The 20,425-nt window shown below is 43.9% G+C and overlaps 1 protein-coding gene across 2 annotated transcripts in view; it reads right to left on the reverse strand.

The window, feature by feature from the left end:
* Positions 1–16,249, reverse strand: part of rhbdf1b (rhomboid 5 homolog 1b) — a 32,268-nt gene extending 16,019 nt beyond the window's left edge. Inside the window, exon 1 of one of the 2 annotated variants that reach the window (XM_079182601.1) lies at positions 15,900–16,249. Coding sequence is in view for 1 of the 2 variants with exons in the window: in XM_079182600.1 (XP_079038726.1) it covers positions 12,306–12,384 (79 nt within the window). In the remaining variant the exon portion in view is untranslated. Of the gene's footprint in view, positions 1–12,305; positions 12,410–15,899 lie in introns of those variants that run through there. The other variant, XM_079182600.1, reaches the window with a different exon arrangement.
* Positions 16,250–20,425: the final 4,176 nt, after the last annotated feature.

A 20,425-nucleotide genomic window follows, 5' to 3' on the forward strand; every position in this document is an offset into this window, starting at 1 on the left:
TCCCAGGTTAAAACTTCAGTGCTCCAGGTGAGGCTCGAACTCACAACCTCGGCATCACTCTGCTGAATACTGTCTTATAAGTACCACGCGCTGACCTATTGCGCCACTGGAGCTTCTTCAGAGGAAATTGTGAGAAGAGTCAAGGTGTGGCTTGTAGCACTTCATGCTACGCCCACCGTGCGCTAACTCTATCCCGTCACCTTGACCCTTAACCTGACTATAGTCGGTGGCGGCATGGTGTCAGGTGCTCCTGAGGTGATGCAGGCCACAGCTGGACTAAATTGGACAATCTAGGGAAGTTTTGGAAGGGCAGCAGTGAGTCTTCAACAACACAAGATGGCCTTGTCATAGGAAAGATACTCATTACAATACATGAAACATATATATTCATTTACACCTGACTGGTAAAACTAACTGATGCTCTGAACAAGAATCAAGCAGCTGCATATGTCACATGAGGATGAGCTGCTGTGCTCCAGGTGAGGCTCGAACTCACAACCTGATCACTCTGCTGAATACTGTCTTATAAGTACCGCGCACTGACCGATTGCGCCACTGGAGCTTCTTCAGATGAATTTCTGAGAAGAGCCATGGTGTGGCTTGTAGCACCTTCGTCTCTCGCAATCTTCTCTGCTCCAGGTGACGCTAAAACTCACAACTTTAGCATTCCTCTGCTTACTACTGTCTCAGAAGCACAACGCACTGACCGATTGCGCCACCAGAGCCTCTTTGGTGCAGGTGATTTGAGTATTGGTTTGAAAGGTCTGAAGTGCAGCTTCAACGCCACAAGATGGCGTCAGGATTCTCAAAGGCAGGGCTGTCTTATTAGACACACACACACACACACACACACACACACACACACACACACACACGCATGCTGTTACTCGCTGATGAGTGTGCTCACATGCTTTTTAAACAGACTTTACATACAAGTACAAGTGGTGTGAGTGCAGCAGACACAGAGAGCCTGATAGATCGAACGAGCTACACAAACAGAGGGAAAGCCACAGAACAGTAAGCCAAAGCCTCCACTCATCCTGTCGTCAATGGGTTTATGGGTAAGAGAAGGCATTTGGAGAGTTAAGGGGTTTTCCTGCTTAACCGTTTCAGCGGAAGTATAGACGAGACATCTCTCCATCTCTGTAAAAGCTGGTGAGCCGACCAGTGCAAATGAGGCTTCAAATGAGGCTTCCTGCTGCTCACTGTGTCACTGGTGCCACATACTGTAGGAACAACAGCACGTTATCCTGCACTGAACAGCTCCTCACCTCATTGAGCTAAAAGTGCTGGGGCGGAATTCGCCACGCCCCCAAAAACAAAGGCCAATTGACCATCATGTCCATTCTCACACAGCACATAATGCAGCTGACAATGAAAATGGTGGCAAATGTACCACTTGAAATTCATGGTTATTTTTGGTACAATGGGTCGTTTACGCATAAGCAAGCATATCTCTAGGTTATGACTATAACTACTACAGTTTACGCTTAATAACCGGCCAACATATAGCTCATACCAATATATCTTCAATAAGCTAATATCGACTGTCAATTTAAGCAACAGGTCACATAATGAACATTTTAAATACAGTTTATTGAAGGCAAAGCAGGTATCATGGACCAGACAAAGGGGATAATGGTCTGGTGAATAAAAGCCTTGATTGGTAGTTGGTTGGTAGTTGTATAGCGTGTCTTCTTCTCACACACTTGGTCTTGTGGTTCCCCAGTTTTCTGTTTTTTCAAATGACATTTACTCTGAATAAATGTGTCTGTGCTGCAGCTCAGCTAGAGAAAACATTAGTATTCCTCTAGTCTGGTTATAGCGCACGGTCCAAGGGGAAGTCATTGAGTAGTGGAGCGGAGAGACGATTACTGGATAATAGGACATCTGCATGGGGCTCTGGTGAGCCGTAATGACCGACCACCAACCAGGAGCTCCTGTAGACCTCAGCTGTGAATCATTCTGTCATTCATTGCTCTGGGTGTAAATGACAGGCTCTCCCCTCTCTTTCCATAGAGCCATCAGCCGAACAATAATCTCCTCCGCCAAACGCGGCGCTGGAGCCGATACTCAAACATCTGGCATCAGCCGAGTCCAACAACAGATGAAAGATATTGAACACAGAGGCAGCTGGACGACTTCTCGATACGGACAGAACGGGTTGACAGAATCACAGTTGCACTACTTTCTTTTAAAATCCCCCTTTTCGATTCTCTCACTTGAACAATACAATCAGTCTCGGCGCCTATTTTGCACTAAATGATATCATTCTCTTTTCTTGTGTATCGCCTACATTTCCCAGGAAGCCGTGCGGCAACGCCTGCGGAACAGGCGTGAACTTGCAGCTCTCAGGGAATTGTGTGTGTTTGGACAAATATAAAAGTGCGATTACTCAGCTATAGATGGAAGCAGTAGCGCACAGCAAAGAGCACAACGAAGCTGTCAAACACATCATGGCTTGTTCATGACATACTGATCTACTGAGGTTACCCGAGGTGGGGATTTTTGTATTTCTCTCTTCTACGATGGATTTGACTCTGGGAATTTAGATGTAGAGTTTCGTACTGGATCACCTTACTCTTCATGAATGAATCCCAATGACTTTGGTGATCCCTTGACTTTTCCTCTCGCACAAACGTCGTTGTCGTACTCGTTTATGACAGAATACGTGTTAAACTCATGACATTCCCATCGGCTGACTTTGAGTTTAGAGCTAATTATCAAATCTTAGCATGCTAACTCGCTAAGCTAAGATGGCGAACATGGTAAACATTATACCGAAAAAGAAATATGCAAAGTAGCTTTAAACTGTGAGCCCTGACTAAACAAATAGCTTTGAATAGAAAACTTATGAATTATTCTCCTCAATTGTTATTTTTGGGAGACATGTTAAAATATATATATATATATAGTGTTTATACACACGTAGGCCGACACTAAAACGCACAAAGTGACTTTGGGTCCGTTTGCCTCTCAGCTGCCCGTGTCAGCGTGTGTTGTGGTCTCTGTGGGCACATGTGGCAGTCAGTGTGTTCTCTTACGGTCACAGAGGATAAACTCACCCCTGCAAAGAGAAACCCTCAATCAGGACAATCAGGAACCACATCCTTTGCCCATTCTGCAGTGGTGATACCCAGTGTGTGTTGATGTACACACTGACAGCAGCGCAGACGCAGATGTGCTCACACAATGAAGCATGGTGCACATGCAAACCTGCACACACACTCACAGTCTATACAGCAAACACTCACTTGACAACCTTTGCTTCAGCCTCACACGCCACGTTTCTTTTTGCAATTCTCCATCCGGCTAAAGAAGAAGATGCCGTGAGGTTCTCATCTTGATTCCAACATCCTACACCCAGCATCATGATCTCTCTTTTTTTTTTCTCTAGTTGGGTTTTCATGACAGGCAGATTAGGGGCTGTAATCCCCGCGCTGCACACCACATGACATCGCTCCTGCTGTCAGGCCGCAGAGGCTCATACTGGCCCCTGATTGGACGGCGGTATCGCTGCGACGGTGTCATCGGAACCCTGCAGGAAGTTATTCATTTTCAAAGCAGAAGGAGTGAAATTCATCGCCTGATTGGGTGTCAACTGCTGGGCTTTAACGTTTAAGCAATGTCTTTTTATTTATTTATTCTATTTAGTTTGAGATTGATAAAACAAGGATTAGAAAATCACACCGACAATGATGCCAAGTGATGGCTGTTACCTTTTGAGAAGTATCACAGGAAATTGCCTTGTGTGCAGCGCTGCAGCCTCAGGGGATTGTAGCAGAAAAAAGGCGTAATTGGATCTTTTTTTACTTACGGGGGGGGGATTTCCTGACATGCCAGGACAGAATGAAAGGAAGGCATCCCTTTGGCACCCAAGCAAGACTTGTCCCGACACCGCTCCCTGACTCTGGTCTTTGATGCCGAGGCCCACAGTCACTGTGGCAAGAAGACTCACTGCGACTGCATGTGAACAGGCTTTAATATTCAGCGGATGGATGATTGGATCTTTATGTGAAGCAGTCCAAAACTTAATCTCTGCTCCGTCTCCTTTCATTCTCTGAACCTCCCTCCCTTTCCCCCCTCTCTCTCTCTCTCTCTCTCTCTCTCTCTCTCTCTTTCTGTCTTCTCGTGTTCCGGTTCCACCTCAGAGTCATTTTTTTTTTACTTTCATTTCTTTATAAATGCTGATTTAATATACTGCCAGAATTATGGTTTGACAAATCTTAAAGAGTTTTTGCAGGGTAGTGCAACTTTTTCATTCAAATCCACTCATTGTTGTCACCAACAGAATTCTGCTGCTGGTGACACTGCAGCTATTACAGATTGCTCTGTCTGAAGCTATCTCGTCAAATCAGATTCTCACCTGCATATTAGCATCAAGCAACAACGGCTACCAAAATCTGTTCATGACTGAAAAGCCGATGTTGGCTCTATATGAGCCAGAATAAATCACAACAACCTTGCCTACTCTGGCTTCATTTGTGCAGTCTCTGTTTAAAGGTCCAGACTGATATTTATTTTTATTTGGGAGGTGAATGCTGCAGTGGGGGAAGAATCGTCTTCTTTTATGTCTTCCAAGACGAAGGCGCTGTAAAACTGTCAATTACCAGAGCACTTCCGAGTTAATTGGTTGGGGACCGAGCAGCAGATTAATGCTCAGGTAGGTTTGAACTTCATCACGCCAGCGTTTGCTCTGCTCTAACAGGCACTATAACCTGCCCAACAACACCACTGGGTCCATTCTAACTTTAGGGTTTATGCAGGTTTTTTTTTTGCAGGACGCTGCTTTCAGAGGTTGTGGCCATGGGAACTGTCCGAAAATGGCCGGCTCCGGGTGAAAGCTGAAGTCTTGAACTGCACATTGGTACAAGCACCCTGCATGTAGCATGCTATTGTGCACTGTGAGGCTTTGCACTAAAGGATATGAAGGGACAAATATGTAATGTTGTTCGGGGATAGTTTTTATTTTCCTCTTAGGTTTAAATTGATTACAGAAACTCATTTGGAGCATTCAGAAATGAATCAAAAGCTTCTGAAAACGATGCATTCATCTGTTCCACAGTTCCCACATAACCCTGCCGCTGGAAGCCTCTGAAAAAAACTGTACATCTGCATTTTTTTTTTCTCTATCATCCCGTTTGCTGTGATGTAACTAAGCACGAATAGGTCACTTAGATTAAGGGTGAGTTATGTCGTGTGCTTTACCCTCCAACCCCCCCCCCCCCCCCCCCCCCCCCCCATAGGACCACGTATGCTCTGGGCTCTCATCTGCGCCAGATGTTACAGTCATAACACAGTACGTGTTCCGTTCTGTTTCCAGAGTTCTGCTGTAGTGTGGTCTGTGTGTGTGTCTGTGTGTGTGTGTGTGTGTGTGTGTGTGAGAGCTGTACAGATAAACAATAATAACAATAAATGATTAAACATCTGCCACAACAGGAGCGGTATGTCCGTTGTGGCAATCGTCATCTCGGAGAGAAAAACGATAAATGATAAATGGCATCGACAGAGAAAACAGAGGAGCACTAATCTCTTCACCGACCGATATCTCGTCCAAATTCCACTTTGACTTCTTGACTTCCTGAGGCTTTCGCGACTCCACATTATCATAATTTGTTACCATACATACAGTTTCCTGTTATACGTGATGATACATGACGCAACGCTGGTTCCTGATTCAAAACGCTGACATCCATCTGTGTAGTTGAAAGGTTTTGGCGGACTCACGCCGAGGATCTCGACGAGTGGAAGCCATCTGTCTAAAGGGCGCTTTGATTGTCTCGTGGTGTCTGTCTTTCATCACGTTACCGCAGATTAGGAGTGAGAGTGAGTTCATTAGTCAATCATACGCCTCGGCTCCCTGCGGCGCGCCAACACGTGTCCCACCGTCCTACGTGCACAAACGACAAAACCACACGCACAGGAAGCAGCTGCTTGAAGCTACTGTGTGCGTGACATTCTCTTAAACATACCAACAAAGGTGAAACCGAGGTATAACGAATGCAGAAAAGAAATAATGTAGTATTTTGTACAAGCGAGTATCTTTGTCACTGCTCGGGTTTCTTCACAAAAAAGCCTTTGAAGCTTTGACGCTCCCTCGTGACACTTGGTTTCCTCATTCACTTTCCTAAGTGTGTTTTTTTTGGGGGGTTTGTCAGCCTTTCAATCCTTACACCATCTGCTATGCATGGAGAGAACCTCTCAAAAGCTTCAACTCCACTTTTGGAGAAAACCATGCGCCCTCGCCCCGTTCTGTAACGCAATCTCCTGCTGTGCCATAAAACAGTAGAAATTCAAATGCAATCCGGTGGCGTTGCAGGAGCTCCAAGTCTTCTCGTTGACGCTGACATTTGTGATTGTTTGTTGATGTTAAAATGCGACATCGAAAGTGTTACCAAAAGCTGCAAGCTTGCAAAAAAATACGCCGTCTGCTATTCGATGCTGCTCCGCCACTATTGGTGGCACTTCGGTTCAGTCTCAGCTTGATCATCAGTAACTGCCATGCAACATTACGGAAAGATGAGTAGTTTGTGCGAGTTGCTAACGTCTCTTTCTTACCAAAGTACTAGAAACCAGATGCAGAAAGATTAGATCTGCGGTCTCGCTGCAGCATGTGTCCAACTAGATAGCAAACACCTCACAGTCCTGTAAAGTAACCTGAATCCCATTTCACCTTATGGTGCCTGCTGCAGCGTGATCGACATGACCGCTGTGATCATGGAGGTCAGACCGGTTGTACAGTATTGTCAATGCAAAAGCCTGCAAAATATTGTTTGTTTTTTTACATGTCACTTATTTCCTATGGCTGATCTATCCAGCTTACAATGTCAGTGACCTCATCTCATGAATGTTTTTTTTTTTTTTTATTATACTATATTCATCCCAGTAAGGGGGAAATGTGTCTCTGCATTTGTCTCTGCATTTGTCCCATCCCTGTATCAGGGAGCAGTGGGCTGCCCATGACAGGGAGCCGTTATGGGGGTCAGTGTCTTGCTCAAGGACACTTCGACACAGAACACGTCCCAGTTACCAGACAACCCTCTTAGCCCAGTGAGCTAGTCGCCCCCCAATTGTTCCAATTGCATATACAATGACGCAAAATATTGCATCCCCCCCCCGCGACCCTGAACAGGATAAACAGTCAGAGATAATGGATGGATGAGTGAAAGTGTGTGTGCTGCTTTTTCCCTTTCTTACATTATGTATCACTATATGGAATATCTTTTCGACTATTGGTCGGACAATCAGAGACATTGTCATATGTCACATATTGCTCATATGATTTAAGAAAGATGTGTTTTTTTCTCCTCTGGTACAATGTCCTTTGGCCTTGATGAATAAGCGCAAAGCATAAAAAAAAGCTGCTTAACTGTACAGAGATAAACAGTAGCACACACAATCAGAGCAGGTCAGAGGTCAGGCCTACATTCTTTGTCTGCCTCGAAGCGCAATCATCTCTCTCCACTCTACTACTCGGCTGCGTCGGCCGGAGAGATTTAATTGGCGACTTGAAGCCGAGGCAAAAGCCGAGATAAACTTCCGCCACTTTTTCTTTTGCGTAATCAAAAAAGGTCTCAGATCTTTGTCACTGTGAGAAATGTCTCCCGTGAAAGTGATTAAGGGACGATAAAAGGACTGGCACAGGCTGTCGTGTGTTTCCGTTACTCGAGATGGGCGTGTGGTTGTGCGGGAAAGCTGCTTTTGAATCTGATAATACTCAAGACACGAACCACGGCACTTCACCTCACACCCACACATCTTGCAAAGCAGCCTGCACAGGAAGACAAGACGAAAAAAAAGAAGAAGTGGTATGATCTTTGCAGGGCTTGATATAAAAAATTGTTGACAGTCAACCCTGGCGACATTATCAAAAGCTCCCTTTTCGTTACGGTCGCAAATGTTCTACCACAGCGTTAACATGACTGTAAAAGCTGCGGCCAACGGGCCTCACTCGTCTGCAGATGACCTGATGTTTGTCAAGGCAGAGGGAAGAGGAAAATACAACAACAGATGGAGAGGGATGGAAACTTTTATGTCATGTTGGGAGAAGATGAAAGGAGCAAGGAGGAAAAAAAGAAGAAAAGGACATCCATTGCAGCAAAGCATGAGAATAAACAGCATGATACTGTGTGGAGGGAAAAGACAGATGAGTGTGCAAGAGGCACATTTTAAAACGACGGTGATGACAACAATGAGATAAAAGCCACTAAAAAATCTAATAATGTGATGACATCGTCCCGACCGATGGCGTCGTTGCGGAAGCTTAGCGCCAACCCTCCGGTTTCCCCCCATCCAAAAACTCCCTAAAGAAAAAGCCAGCATTGCTATTCATCACTCACACCGTTCCAACAGCTCGTGGCACATGTGACTGCCAATCATGCCACTGGAGAGAGTTTAATGGTTTCTCAGCTACTGTGCCAGGTAGAGGACTTGAGAGGAGGGAGCAGTTTTTCTTTCTCCGCAGAGAGGACGTCTGGTTCCCTTCCGCTAGTCGGGTCTCTTATGAAGTAGAAGCTGGTGACAGAAGCCGCCAGAGACTGCAGGATGGTGTGATGGAAGATGAGGGACGATAGAGAGAGAGAGAGAGAGAGAGAGAGAGGATCTCTTTCTTTTTTTTGGTTTCTGTGTACTGTTCACGTCTTTTTTTATTTTTTTTGGCCCACCCATTATCTTGCTCAATCAAAACAAGAGCGGCCTCAACAAGCATGACACACCTTGTGCTGACACAGCACTAACAGAGTGCACAATGAAAGAGTGAAAGTAGGCTCGTACATGCAGGCTATTTTTACTTCACAGTAGTGCTGCTGAGCGATATGGAGAAAATGAAATACATCGTGGTGACAATCTCTCACAAAAGGAGATTCTTGATGAATAATCATTTATAATGTGGATATGATGGCTAAGTGGGATAAGGCAAATAATAGAACAGCTAGAACAGTCTGTAAAGTTCAGGGAATTGCATCACTTTACTGTAATGCTGCCTTTAAAACTAATTCTCTTTGTTTCTCCTTCTACAGCAGGGTATTGCCTCGAATAACAATGAATGTGTCTGTTTTAAAATATTAGCATTTCTTACTTTATTTGGCATCATCATTATGGCATTTTGTTCTATATTCTCAGCATTAAGGACCATCCTATGTAGTCGAGTAACTGAGGCTAAACTGCCCTGTGGGGACTTACCAGGCCATATAGATTATATTATAGCTAAACTGAAAAAAAACTACAGTCTGTGTGTAATCTGGCCCATTTAATGGACCTCCCGAGAGCATGCAGATACAGTACAACTGGGATGTAGCACTCAATCCTACAGAACGCTGCACGAGACACACCAGCGCTCTTAAATGAAGAGTGCATCGCTGCTGAACTCCGTGTACGACCTGCTGGCCGGCTGCTCTGCCAAGAAACACACACTGAGCTCCAAAACATCCAAGAAAAGGCCAGAACTCCAAAACAATTTTGTAACAAAACAGGACAAACTAAACTTATAATCATGAGGTTTATGTAATTGAGGTACAAGTCCTTTTTTTTAAAACTTTACGAGTATTCTAACATAACTTTCAAGTCAACAGTATAGCAACATTTTTGTAGTTTGTTGACGACAGGCTTCACTCTGAAACAACCAATTCTTATTCAAAATGCAGAAACGATAACAGTAGAGGAGTTGATCGACCAGATGTTGACCACATCTGTAGAATAAGGAACGCTGTAGTCCCATGAGAGAAACAATGTTGGTGAACATGGGACTGACCCAGCTGACGAAGGTAGCTGAAGAACATAGAGGAGCGTTTAGCAGCTAAAACTCAGGAGTTGGTGGAGACCAAAACAATAACTTAGCCCTTCCTCGTCCAATAAAATGTACCAAATTTGCAGTATGTTAATGTTATTTCTAAGAGATGGGTCATACATATTCACACAGCCTGTGTCTATTTATCCACTGGAAGATTCTCAAGGACACAGTACAGAAGAAGAAATGGAAAGCATTTCTCTTTAAAGATTTAAGACGACACTGCACACAGACATCTTCTGATTATCGCACAAAAAAGTTAAAGGTCAAGCAACCACTCCTTGAGTTTAAATATAGCCGTAAACGTCGTTATAATCTCTTCGTTAAGGTTCGACTACGTATTTTATGGGTCTTTGTCCTGTCATGTCTAGTCAGTTAACCCCACTGTGGTGAATTGAAATCTGTCACTTAAGAATGAATGGCTGTTTGATAAAATGAGGAGAATGTATTCAGCAATCATTAAACCACACTGTAAAACAGCCACACACGTGGAAAGAGAGACAGCGTGAAGCGTTGACAGACAGGATGAGAATCAAAGAGAGCAGCTCGGGCCGACCCCCGTACGAAGCCGCTTTGTGTCAGCCGCATGGTGACAGGAAGGTCACCGCCACAATAAGAGTCTACTCAAGTATAGCCTCGCCTGGAGACATGAATAGACCTCCTCAGCAGCCACCCCCCCCCCCACCATCCCTCCTTCCTGCCGTCCGTTGACGCAGCCAGCAAACTCACGCTGAGAGCGCCAATACAACAGCTTCCTCTGTTGGCTGGCCTTTGTATGAGAACCCAATGGTAATTGCCCACAGATGCCACATTAGTGCAAGATAGCGGGGTGAGAGAGAGAATTGGCTCTGAAAAGAATATTTAGAGGGAAAAATGGAGGTCATAATTGTGGCTTCGAAGAAACAGAGAAGAGTCATTCAGGATCGTCATGGAGAAGTCTGGAGCCTCTCTGGAGTCTCTCTGGCCGGAGGGACAGCGTTGTCGTCAAGCGGACAGTCAAGTTTGGAGACCAGTATATGCCACATAATGGGCAGATTAAAATTCCTTTTTGACAGCTTGCTATTCATCCAGACTTTTTGCTACAAGTTCGAGAAAAAGACGATTGGTTCCCGTTCGAGAATATCTCATGACCAACTTCCAAATTGAAGAGGCTGGCATTAATTCCCTTAAAGTCGACAAATACCATGAAAATACCAACAAAGTTTCTTTTGGATGTCCCGACCTTTAACTAATTCCCACTGGACACCGTAGTTTTGAACTGAAACAGGAGTAAAAAGGACATTTGTTGCTGATTAATGCAGATTAATGCAGATTTGTATTTACTGCTCGAGTGAGGGACAGCTCATGTGGGATTGACACAAAAACCGACATCACATGACACGCAGTGCAACAATGTGGTTCACTGACGTCAAGCTTCGCCTATCACATAATACCAGTAGGAACAATTAACATTATTGTTTTGATGAATACATTGTGAAATATGTTGCAGAACAGTAAAATGGTATAAAAACAGTGATTTCCAACCAATAGTACTTGTAATGTTTCTAGGTGACACTTTTACAGTTGACAGGGTCGACATGGGAAGATCAACTTGACCGTGACTAGAGCAACTTATTTAAAAAAAAAAAAATAAATAAATTACAGAAATCCCTGAAAACTCTGCATATTGAGTCGATATAAGCATTGAACTGTACGGTGGGAAAACAACAGATACGAACAGCTCAAGCAGGTGCGTATGTGAGTTAAACCATCTCTGCTAACCACTTTTCTGAAAATGTTTCAATATTATCGCACAGCAATAATAATCTAAATTTTAAAAAAAGTGGACGTGTGCGCACAAGTATCTGTCGACCATGGTCTTCTGAAATGAATGACCTGCTACCGGTCCCTTCTATAACGGGTCTGTGGTGGCTATACGCTCAGCTCCAGGACCAGCTGACTTATTCAGAAGCAGAACATGAACAGTGAACATCAACTCTTCAAGGATTTTCCTGACATTTTCCTCAGACAGTAAAGAAACCCCCTCATGCAGCGTCAACCCAGCTGATGAAAACCTAGTATGTATTTTATGCAAAGTAACCGAATGACAGCACATTTTCCCGTTATTCATCACACCCTTATTTCAATGATCCACTGATGAACTCTCAGCGACCCGTATGCGCAAACTACCACTGTGATCCTTGAGTCTGGTTAACCCTCGACATTGCTATTTCTGTCTCTACCTCGAAAAAAGGGAAATGAAATTCATTGATACATTTCTATTTCTTTTGTTCTGTAGAGTAAAAATAGGATGCAAGAACTTGCTTTGTGTTCTTTTCTCGATCGTCTGAGTTTTAGAAGTGCTCTTGCAGCAGGTTTTGACTCAGCCCGACAATGTGAGGGAGGATGAGAAAAGAAGAGACAGATAGAAAGAAATGAAAGTGAAAGGGAGAGACAGAGACAGAGAGAAACATTCATCTTTTTCTTGATTACGATATCAACGCCACAGAGACAGAATCAAGATTTAAAACGCGATTCTTACCGGCGAAAGTCGTCCGCGACGGCAGACCGGCTAAACCGACCTTTCTTTCCTTCACACCGGTGACTCCCTCAGCAGCCATCTGAAGGCGGCAGGTATCTGCTCCATCTGCGCCCTCTAACTGCAGTGCTGATGTCACCGTCACAGCGACACACTTGTGTGCAACCAGCACCAGATGGTTGCACGGAAATACCACAGACACCTACGTGCGTATGTGCTAAACCTGTGGGGGGATTCATTTATTCTGTGTTGTTTGTGCTGCAATCTAAACCAACAAGCCTGTTGGAACCTGATACACAGTCCCACGAGACACTTAAAAAACAAATCTGAATCTGTCATCATTGTGCCATCTGCAAGTCTGGCCTAATTACGCTTATGCTTATGCTCGTAACAACGCGGCTAAGATGCTAACGTTTAGCGGGTATAATGTTTACCTTGTTCACCAGCTTATGTTAGTGTGTAAGCGCGCAAATGTACACTGATTAGCACTAAAACAACTACAGTACAGCTGAGGCTGATGGGAAAGCCACTAGGGATTTGGTCATGAACCAAAGTATTGGACAAAATCGAAATATGACCTGATGATCGTGCTAAAGGTAATGCTAAGGGGTCACCAAAGTTGTTTCACTTCAACCTGAGGGAAACGCGAATGTCTGAACAAAATTCAAAAGCATTTCATCCAATAGATGACGAGATATTTCAGCAAGCGGTGGAACGACCGGCCACTCTTAAAGCCGCGGCACGAGAGGGATAAAAACCTTTTCAAATGACGCTCACTTGGATCTGCAAAAGTTGTGATGGGTATTTTTCACTATTTTCTGACGTCTGACATGACATCGTTGTAACGGATTAAAAAACACTACAGGAAAGGTCGATGGTGATTTAAATGCCTCAGGTCTGTCAACAAACAGTCCTGGTATAAGCAGTCCGTTTAAAGCCGAGTAAGGCATTGAAGGAAGAGTGCGTCTACTAGCACAGCGTGGCAGTTTGGTACAATCCTCCACATGCTGTTGTCTCCTGCTCCTTGTTGAAGCTGCTTTAGTTGCAATCACTTGTCAAAATTCGATTCAATTCTTTTGACAGCATCCTAAATAACTACTTGTGCAGTGACAAGCAGCGTCACAAAACACAAGCGAGGAAGACAAACAGCACAGAAGGCAAGCCGCCATGAAAAAATGCTGGAGGGCTCCTGGAAAAGAAACAAACCAGTTTTCCACCCCGATGCACGCAGCGGAGGGCTCTCCACATTTAAACATGAAGGTGCATTTCAGAGCAGCGGCACCAGAAATAAACCTAGTGCTAGTGTCATTGCTGCTCCTCCATCCAGCCTGTTCGAACACGCTTTAACGCGGCAGGCTCAGTGTGCCAGCGGGAGACAAAGACATCAAGAAACACACCTGCAGAATGTCACCGCGCTCACAGGCGCTACTGTGTTCACACCTTGTTATACGCAGCAGCGATTTACATCTTGCAGGATGCTGTCAGCTTCCTGTTTAGAGCTCTGTGTGTGTGTGTGTGTGTGTGTGTGTGTGTGTGTGTGTGTCGGCCTCAAACCATGTGAACCACTTTCACTTGTAATTTTGAGTGTTAAAGTCAGGACAAGCAGTTTAAAGTTAAAATGGTTAAGGTTAGTTTTAGGTTCAGGAAAGGGACGACTAAAGGACCATTTCTACTTTTACTGTGTTTTGACTTTTTACTCCTCTTTAAAAAAAACTATTTTCTATATCTTTGATGCTAATTGGAACTACCTGAATGGAATGTTTCATTTAAAAACGCCAAACATTACTCGTTACAGTTCTCAAAGTCAAATGAGAGGATTGAATGTTTGTATCCGTTTGTTTGTTTACGTGACAGTGAACTGAATATCTCTGAGTTTTGGACACAGATTATCAGTCTGTGGGACGAAACAAGACTATATAGAAATTCTATTGTGCACTTTTCACTAGTTTAAATATAAAAAATATATATATAAAAAATAGTCAGTTACTAAGAGCCCCTAAGAGCTATAGATTTATTATTATGTTTAGATAGACACAAGTTTATGATGCTTACACCTTTTGCTCAGCAAGACAATCTTCACAAAGGAACACGTGAGGTAATAAGCGAGGTTATAAACGAACTACGCCACGATCGCATGAGCACAAGTAAACACAACGAGGCCGTAAAGGCACGCTGGTCAGCGTGATGACGTTTCGTAGTCTCATTCATCCACTTGTTAGCACTTGTCAAGACACGTAAAAGCTTCGAAATTCATTATTTATTCAATATTTTAGGTCCTAGAACTAAATATTTAAATCTTGTGTCAACCGAAGACCTTGACATCAAGACGAAGGAACCAGAAGTGCAAAAATACTGACTCACGTTCTGGTTTGAGAACTCATTCCTGCAGGACGTTATAGGATCCAGCAGCACAAGTGGACTGCAGTCAATGAGCGGTCTGCTCCGGCTGCTGCACAGAGCGGCTGTGTGCTTCTTTTAATAAAGGTTCATCAATATTATTAGTCACTAAAAAAAAAAGTCAACGATTGCTGGTCATGTGTCGAAGAAGAGAGTCTGGAAGGTCCTTACAGAGTCTCCAGCTGCATGTCACAGGTTCAAACCCTGCTGATCCTGTTTCACTCAGTACGACCAGTACTCTTCCAGATGTGTGTGTGTGTGTGTGTGTGTGTGTGTGTGTGTGTGTGTGTGTGTGTGTGTGTGTGTGTGTGTGTGTGTGTGTGTGTGTGTGTGTGTGTGTGTGTGTGTGTGAGAGTGTGCGTGCGTGCTCCTGCCATCTGGCCCAAAAGTCTGCTTCCTACCATCTTTCCAAACGGGAAGCCGAAACAAACCGTCGATGACACGGGCCAGTAGTTTAATTGTCTCCGTGGCGTTTCTGCACAGCCAGCAACCAGAACTGCCCCCTCTCATCTCAGCAGCTCTCTCAAATCAATTCATCGCTCTTACAACTTGTGTGCGTGCGCGTCGTGTACTGTACGTGCGTGCAACCTGATGCACTACAGCATTTTGTAGTACAATATATAGAGGGGATTTTGCCTGTGGGTCACGAGATATTGAACGCCTTATGCTCTCTTTCTCTCACACACACATCCCTCCATGATGAAGCTCCCCACGCCTTTCGCTTCCAGCCATAGTAAAGCAAGGCATCAATAAAACAAGGTGAATCATGGGAAGGAGAATGAAACAAGATTTCATCTAAATCTACCCCCTGTCAAAAAGACCCTATTCGCTAAACAGAGGGAGAGTACAGCCTAACACACACACACACACACACACACCTGTTCCTCTCACTTTCAACAATCCTGTTTGACTCCTGTCATGACAACCTAGCCAGAGACTTCACAAGAACATGAATTTGAGCGGCTTGGAAGCCGCTCCAGATGTGTACAGCTGAGTACACGTCACTCATTAACTGACGCTGTCACCCGTGGGTCTCCCCCGCCCATCCTGTGTACTGCAGCGACCTGCATACCTGCACTGAGGACGAGATGCTGGCAGCCCGGCGCTAACCCGCCGTGCAAACAGCGAGGCGGGGACAGACTGACAGCCCGCGTGAGAAGCGACGAGGCTCGGTAAGACACACAGTGGTTCCGCGCTTACCTTCCAACCGAGTCCGGTTCCTGCAGCCCGGCACCGCACCGACGGCTCCACCGGTGAGTTGCTAACGCCGGGTCACTTCATAAGTTGTCCCTGCCTCGCATGACGCGGGCGCGAGGAAGAGTAGTTTCACTATCGAGCGCGAGCTCCAGATGTGAGCGAGGGGCGGTGTTCGCGTCCTGTAAAGATGTCAAATATCAGCTGAGTGAAACTGCTGTTCCGTATGAATTGCACACCGGGTCCTCTGCCGCTGTCCGCCCGCCGCACCGGCTCAGAGTGTCGGTGTGACTGTAGTCTACCGGTCCGCCCACGCTGCTGCTGCTGCTGCTGCCGACCCCGCCGCCGCTTGATGCCAGAACACCGACCGACCGATTGCCTGACTGCCTGTCCGCTGGACCGACCTCACGGCGCCGTCTACCGGTGATACCGAGTAACTGCAGGTAGCTGTTAAAGTGGGCAAACTGTTCCAAGTCTGCAGGTTTGCTGTAGTTATAAGGTTTGACATTAGTAGTTGTAGCAAAGACATCCCATCTTGTCACACTGTTATGTAGGCTACACTTGAAGAATAATATATATATATACATATATTAATATATACATTTTTGTATTTGTTTGTTTGTTTCCATTCACTTGTTAATGTTTGAGTATTTTTTAAATAGCAGCTCAGAAAAAAAAAAGTTTTGTATAAAAACAAGATATAAATATTACAGATGTTTTCTTTTACGCGGGGATGGGTTATGCGTATTCTGTTGGGCTGTCAGAACGATATCTAACCTAAACCTTTAAATATTACTCACTTTTTGCTCTTGAAAGCAAATATGAGTTTGAGAATTTCCTTCATGGCTGGAGTCAAAGCTGAATCCTCAGCTGTTTTACATAATACACTTCTTGAAAGATGTCTCAAAACCTCAAGAATGATAATGTAATCTTAAACTGTCCAAACTGTCTCGCATTAACAAAGACTAGTGGTCTGGGTCTTTTTGTCCACTGCTGGTGTTCATTTATTTCCCACATTCCATTGTTCCCGGTCCGTCACAGGGCTAACACACAGAGAGACAAAACATCTTCACAATAAGATGATTTTTTTTGTTCCTGTTTGCTCTGCATGACAGCATCATAGTAATACTGAACAGATGAGCAGGTGAAAGTTGGGTACTTTCCAGTCAGATGCCTGTAGTAACCGGACTGCTTCTGCACACACACACACACACACATGAACCTATATTGACAGATTATATGTAATTTCTGTCTTTGTCAAGAACCTCTGCAGTGAAAACCTTCCCAATATGAGGGGGTTGACAGCTACGTCTTTGTTGCTTTTGACAGGTGCCTTTTTGTGTTCAATTCGAGGTGTTTTGGTCTGATTGATTGACCGTTTCACAGTTTATAAGACCCAACCAGGAGCCCCAAATATAAGAGAGTGATATTTTGGAAACATCTGATGGGCTTGCTCTATAGGAAGTGCATGAAGACAACATTGTGTATCGATATAGTGTCATTTTGTTCCTTTAGAAAATGCTTCACACAACCTTCGGCTTTAGCCGATACCGTTTCCCCCTGCAGGGTCGGTGTCCTGTTGCTCCAGCCCAGCAGGATCTTCTTACCGTCCCCTCACACACACACACACACACACACACACACACACACACACAGCCAGCAGCAACCTTTCATGGCTCCGTCTGACCACCTTCTCTCATCGCCGCCGCTCACCACAAAAACGTTCAGTCAATGCGACAATGTGGTCGTCAGATGTGAAAAGGAACACAGGATACAGCTCAGCACATAGGATCATATTTGTGGTTATAGATTGGGCTCCATACAAGCCCGGCCAGGTGTTTCTGGGCGCGGTGGGGATGAATTCCCACTTTTGGCGTGGTGATGAATACCTGAGAAAAGTAAAGGATGTAACTTACAGCTTATGGTTATAGAAATGATCAAATTAACGAAAAAGCTCAGAGAGCTTTCAGTTCCTTGTATTTTTAAGCAATTTGTGCACAAAAAAGAAAGACAGACAGAAGAAAAGAGAGCATCATGGGAGCCCGGACGAGTGAACTGGACCTGCATGATGACTCCGAGCTATAGCTGGCTTTTCTCACAAACATTTTGGTCTCAGTATATAATTAAAACCCACACAACTGACGTCCCCTGACATCACTTATAGCTCAACCATTGTCCACAGGAAGTGGTCACAAGAAGAATCAGAAGCTTGACCGTTAGACAGCATTTGACTCATTTTAGAAAACACTTAGAGCAGCATACATTTGTTTTTAGATTCCTTCTACCTGCAGTATTAAGTACAGCTCGGCATGTTATGAGTCCAACGGAAGATACATTTAGTTTCAGTTTTAGTTTTGCTGCAATGTGTCACAAAAAATCATAAAAATAATCTACTAACTTTAAGCATTTATTAACAACTGGATCACATTCTACATGAAGACACAAAAAAGTTTGAGTTGAAGTGGAAAAATAATTTAAGTGAGAATCCGTTGAGCTGCTTCTAATTAAGTGCAAAACAGGATGTCCTGTTTAATCCAACGGAGAAGGAATTGTCAAATTAAAATGAATTAATGCTCAGAATAAAATTAAAATAAAAACAGAATTCATCCTGTGTGAAATGCTTAAGAGGGCAGACGTGTGTGTTGAAAGTCTCCCTGATAATAACAAATACAACTAATGGATCTTTATGTTGAGTTGCTATGTTTCAATGTGTGTGTGTGTGTGTGTGTGTGTGTGTGTGTGTGTGTGTGTGTGTGTGTGTGTGTGTGTGTGTGTGTGTGCGTGTGCGCAGGTGTTTGCAGAGAGAGCACATTTCCTCATGGTACCTCCTGCTGGAGGCCGTTACAGGAAGCTCTACTGGTAAACTGTTGGGAGGACATGAGCCTGAGCTACACCAACAATTACCAATAATGCAGGAAGGAAAGACATTCTAATCTCAGTTAGAGTTTCTTCAGATATTTGGTGCATTTTTTTGTTTCAATCTGAGATTATTTTGTGTCAGTTGCACGTTCAGCGTGTTTAGCATGTTGGTAATTATAGAATTCACAGTTACATCAATATACTCACACGTGCACATATCTGTCTCCATGCGGCTTTGAGGCTTAAACACTATTAACTGCAACACTCTTTGCTCTTTGTTGTGTCGCACGCTGAGTGAGAGTCACATTACGTGCAGGACATACAGAGAGAGACCTGCTTTCCTTTTGTAGAAACTGCTTACAATGCGTGTAGCTGCAGGAAACAAGCTTCAAGGATAATCAACTGGGCCAGGAAACTAAAGGGTTTCATTAAAAAGAGGAATTCATTACCATTTTCAACCTGCCTTTGGGTTTTAATGTCTTTTTTTCCCTTCATAAATGTTGCTTTAGGTTAAACCAGGAAGTAATGTAATCCAGTTACAATAAAAGGACCATGCTAATGTGTGTGCAAGTTAGTTAATTCCAGGCAAATAATACACATTACTGCTGGTCATTTAACAACAAACTATTTCACGTGATTAACTGCAATGTGGTGCAGGCCTTTTTCTATATGAAAGCACACATTTACCTCATGATGACAGGGGAACTTTTGGGGGAGGTAAACTATTACTGCGATGGATTACTGGAAATGTTATGTCTTCAAACTCCTGCTCAAATCAATAAATCAAACTCAACTAAACTAAACTTCAATGCAGAATATACCATTTCTGTTGAGCTTTGATTTTAACATCGGACAAACATCTATTACCAACTCTGAACAAAATGATAAGACGCCGAGGTAATAGAAAGAAATAGTATGACCCAATATTTTTGACCTCATAGCCCCACCTTGTGGAGCAATGAAAGTATTGAAGATCTGTTGCTGGGATGATTGCAGGAGTTGCCATCAGTTCCTCACCAGTCATGGTCAGTGTTTCACTGGTTTGACTTCACCTGTGGCAGATCAGTTTTACATTGATGGCTGACTAAGGTAAAAGACACTGATCGCAAGACTCAACCAACACAATCTAAAGAGTGAACGTACCAGATACAACTTTTAGCTTTTGAGTGCAAACCTGCCCAATGCCATACAGTATAGCTCTAATGCATGATGCTTTTATCATGTTAATCGACTGAATTGTTGTTTCCTTGCGTGGGTTTAATCAAGAGAGTAAACTGAAAAATGTGCGCTAACTTGCAGAGTGATGCCGAGGTTGTGAATTCAAGCCTCTCCTGGAGCAGGGAAGTTTGACCTGAAGCAGGTAAGGCGAATTGACAACACATCAAACCTAATGATCACCCAGATAAATCTGTCAGTATTCATAGACAGACATTCAGCAAGTTGACACTCGCCTCAAAGTGTTTCATGCATGTAAACAATTCCAAACAGGTGTAAACTGACTCCAGGTCAGCATCTCGGATGTGACGTATACCTCTAAATTAACAGAATTACTCTAAAAGGTTTAGTAATATGAGGTAACATGATAGAGCAGAATAGAATATTAATTATGTTGAGTCGCTGGTTAACAGAGCTTCCCTTTTTCAGCCTACCGCATTGAAACAAAAAGCATGACT

Source organism: Pholis gunnellus, assembly GCF_910591455.1.
Source record: "Pholis gunnellus genome assembly, chromosome: 21".
NCBI classification, from domain to species: Eukaryota; Metazoa; Chordata; class Actinopteri; order Perciformes; family Pholidae; genus Pholis; species Pholis gunnellus.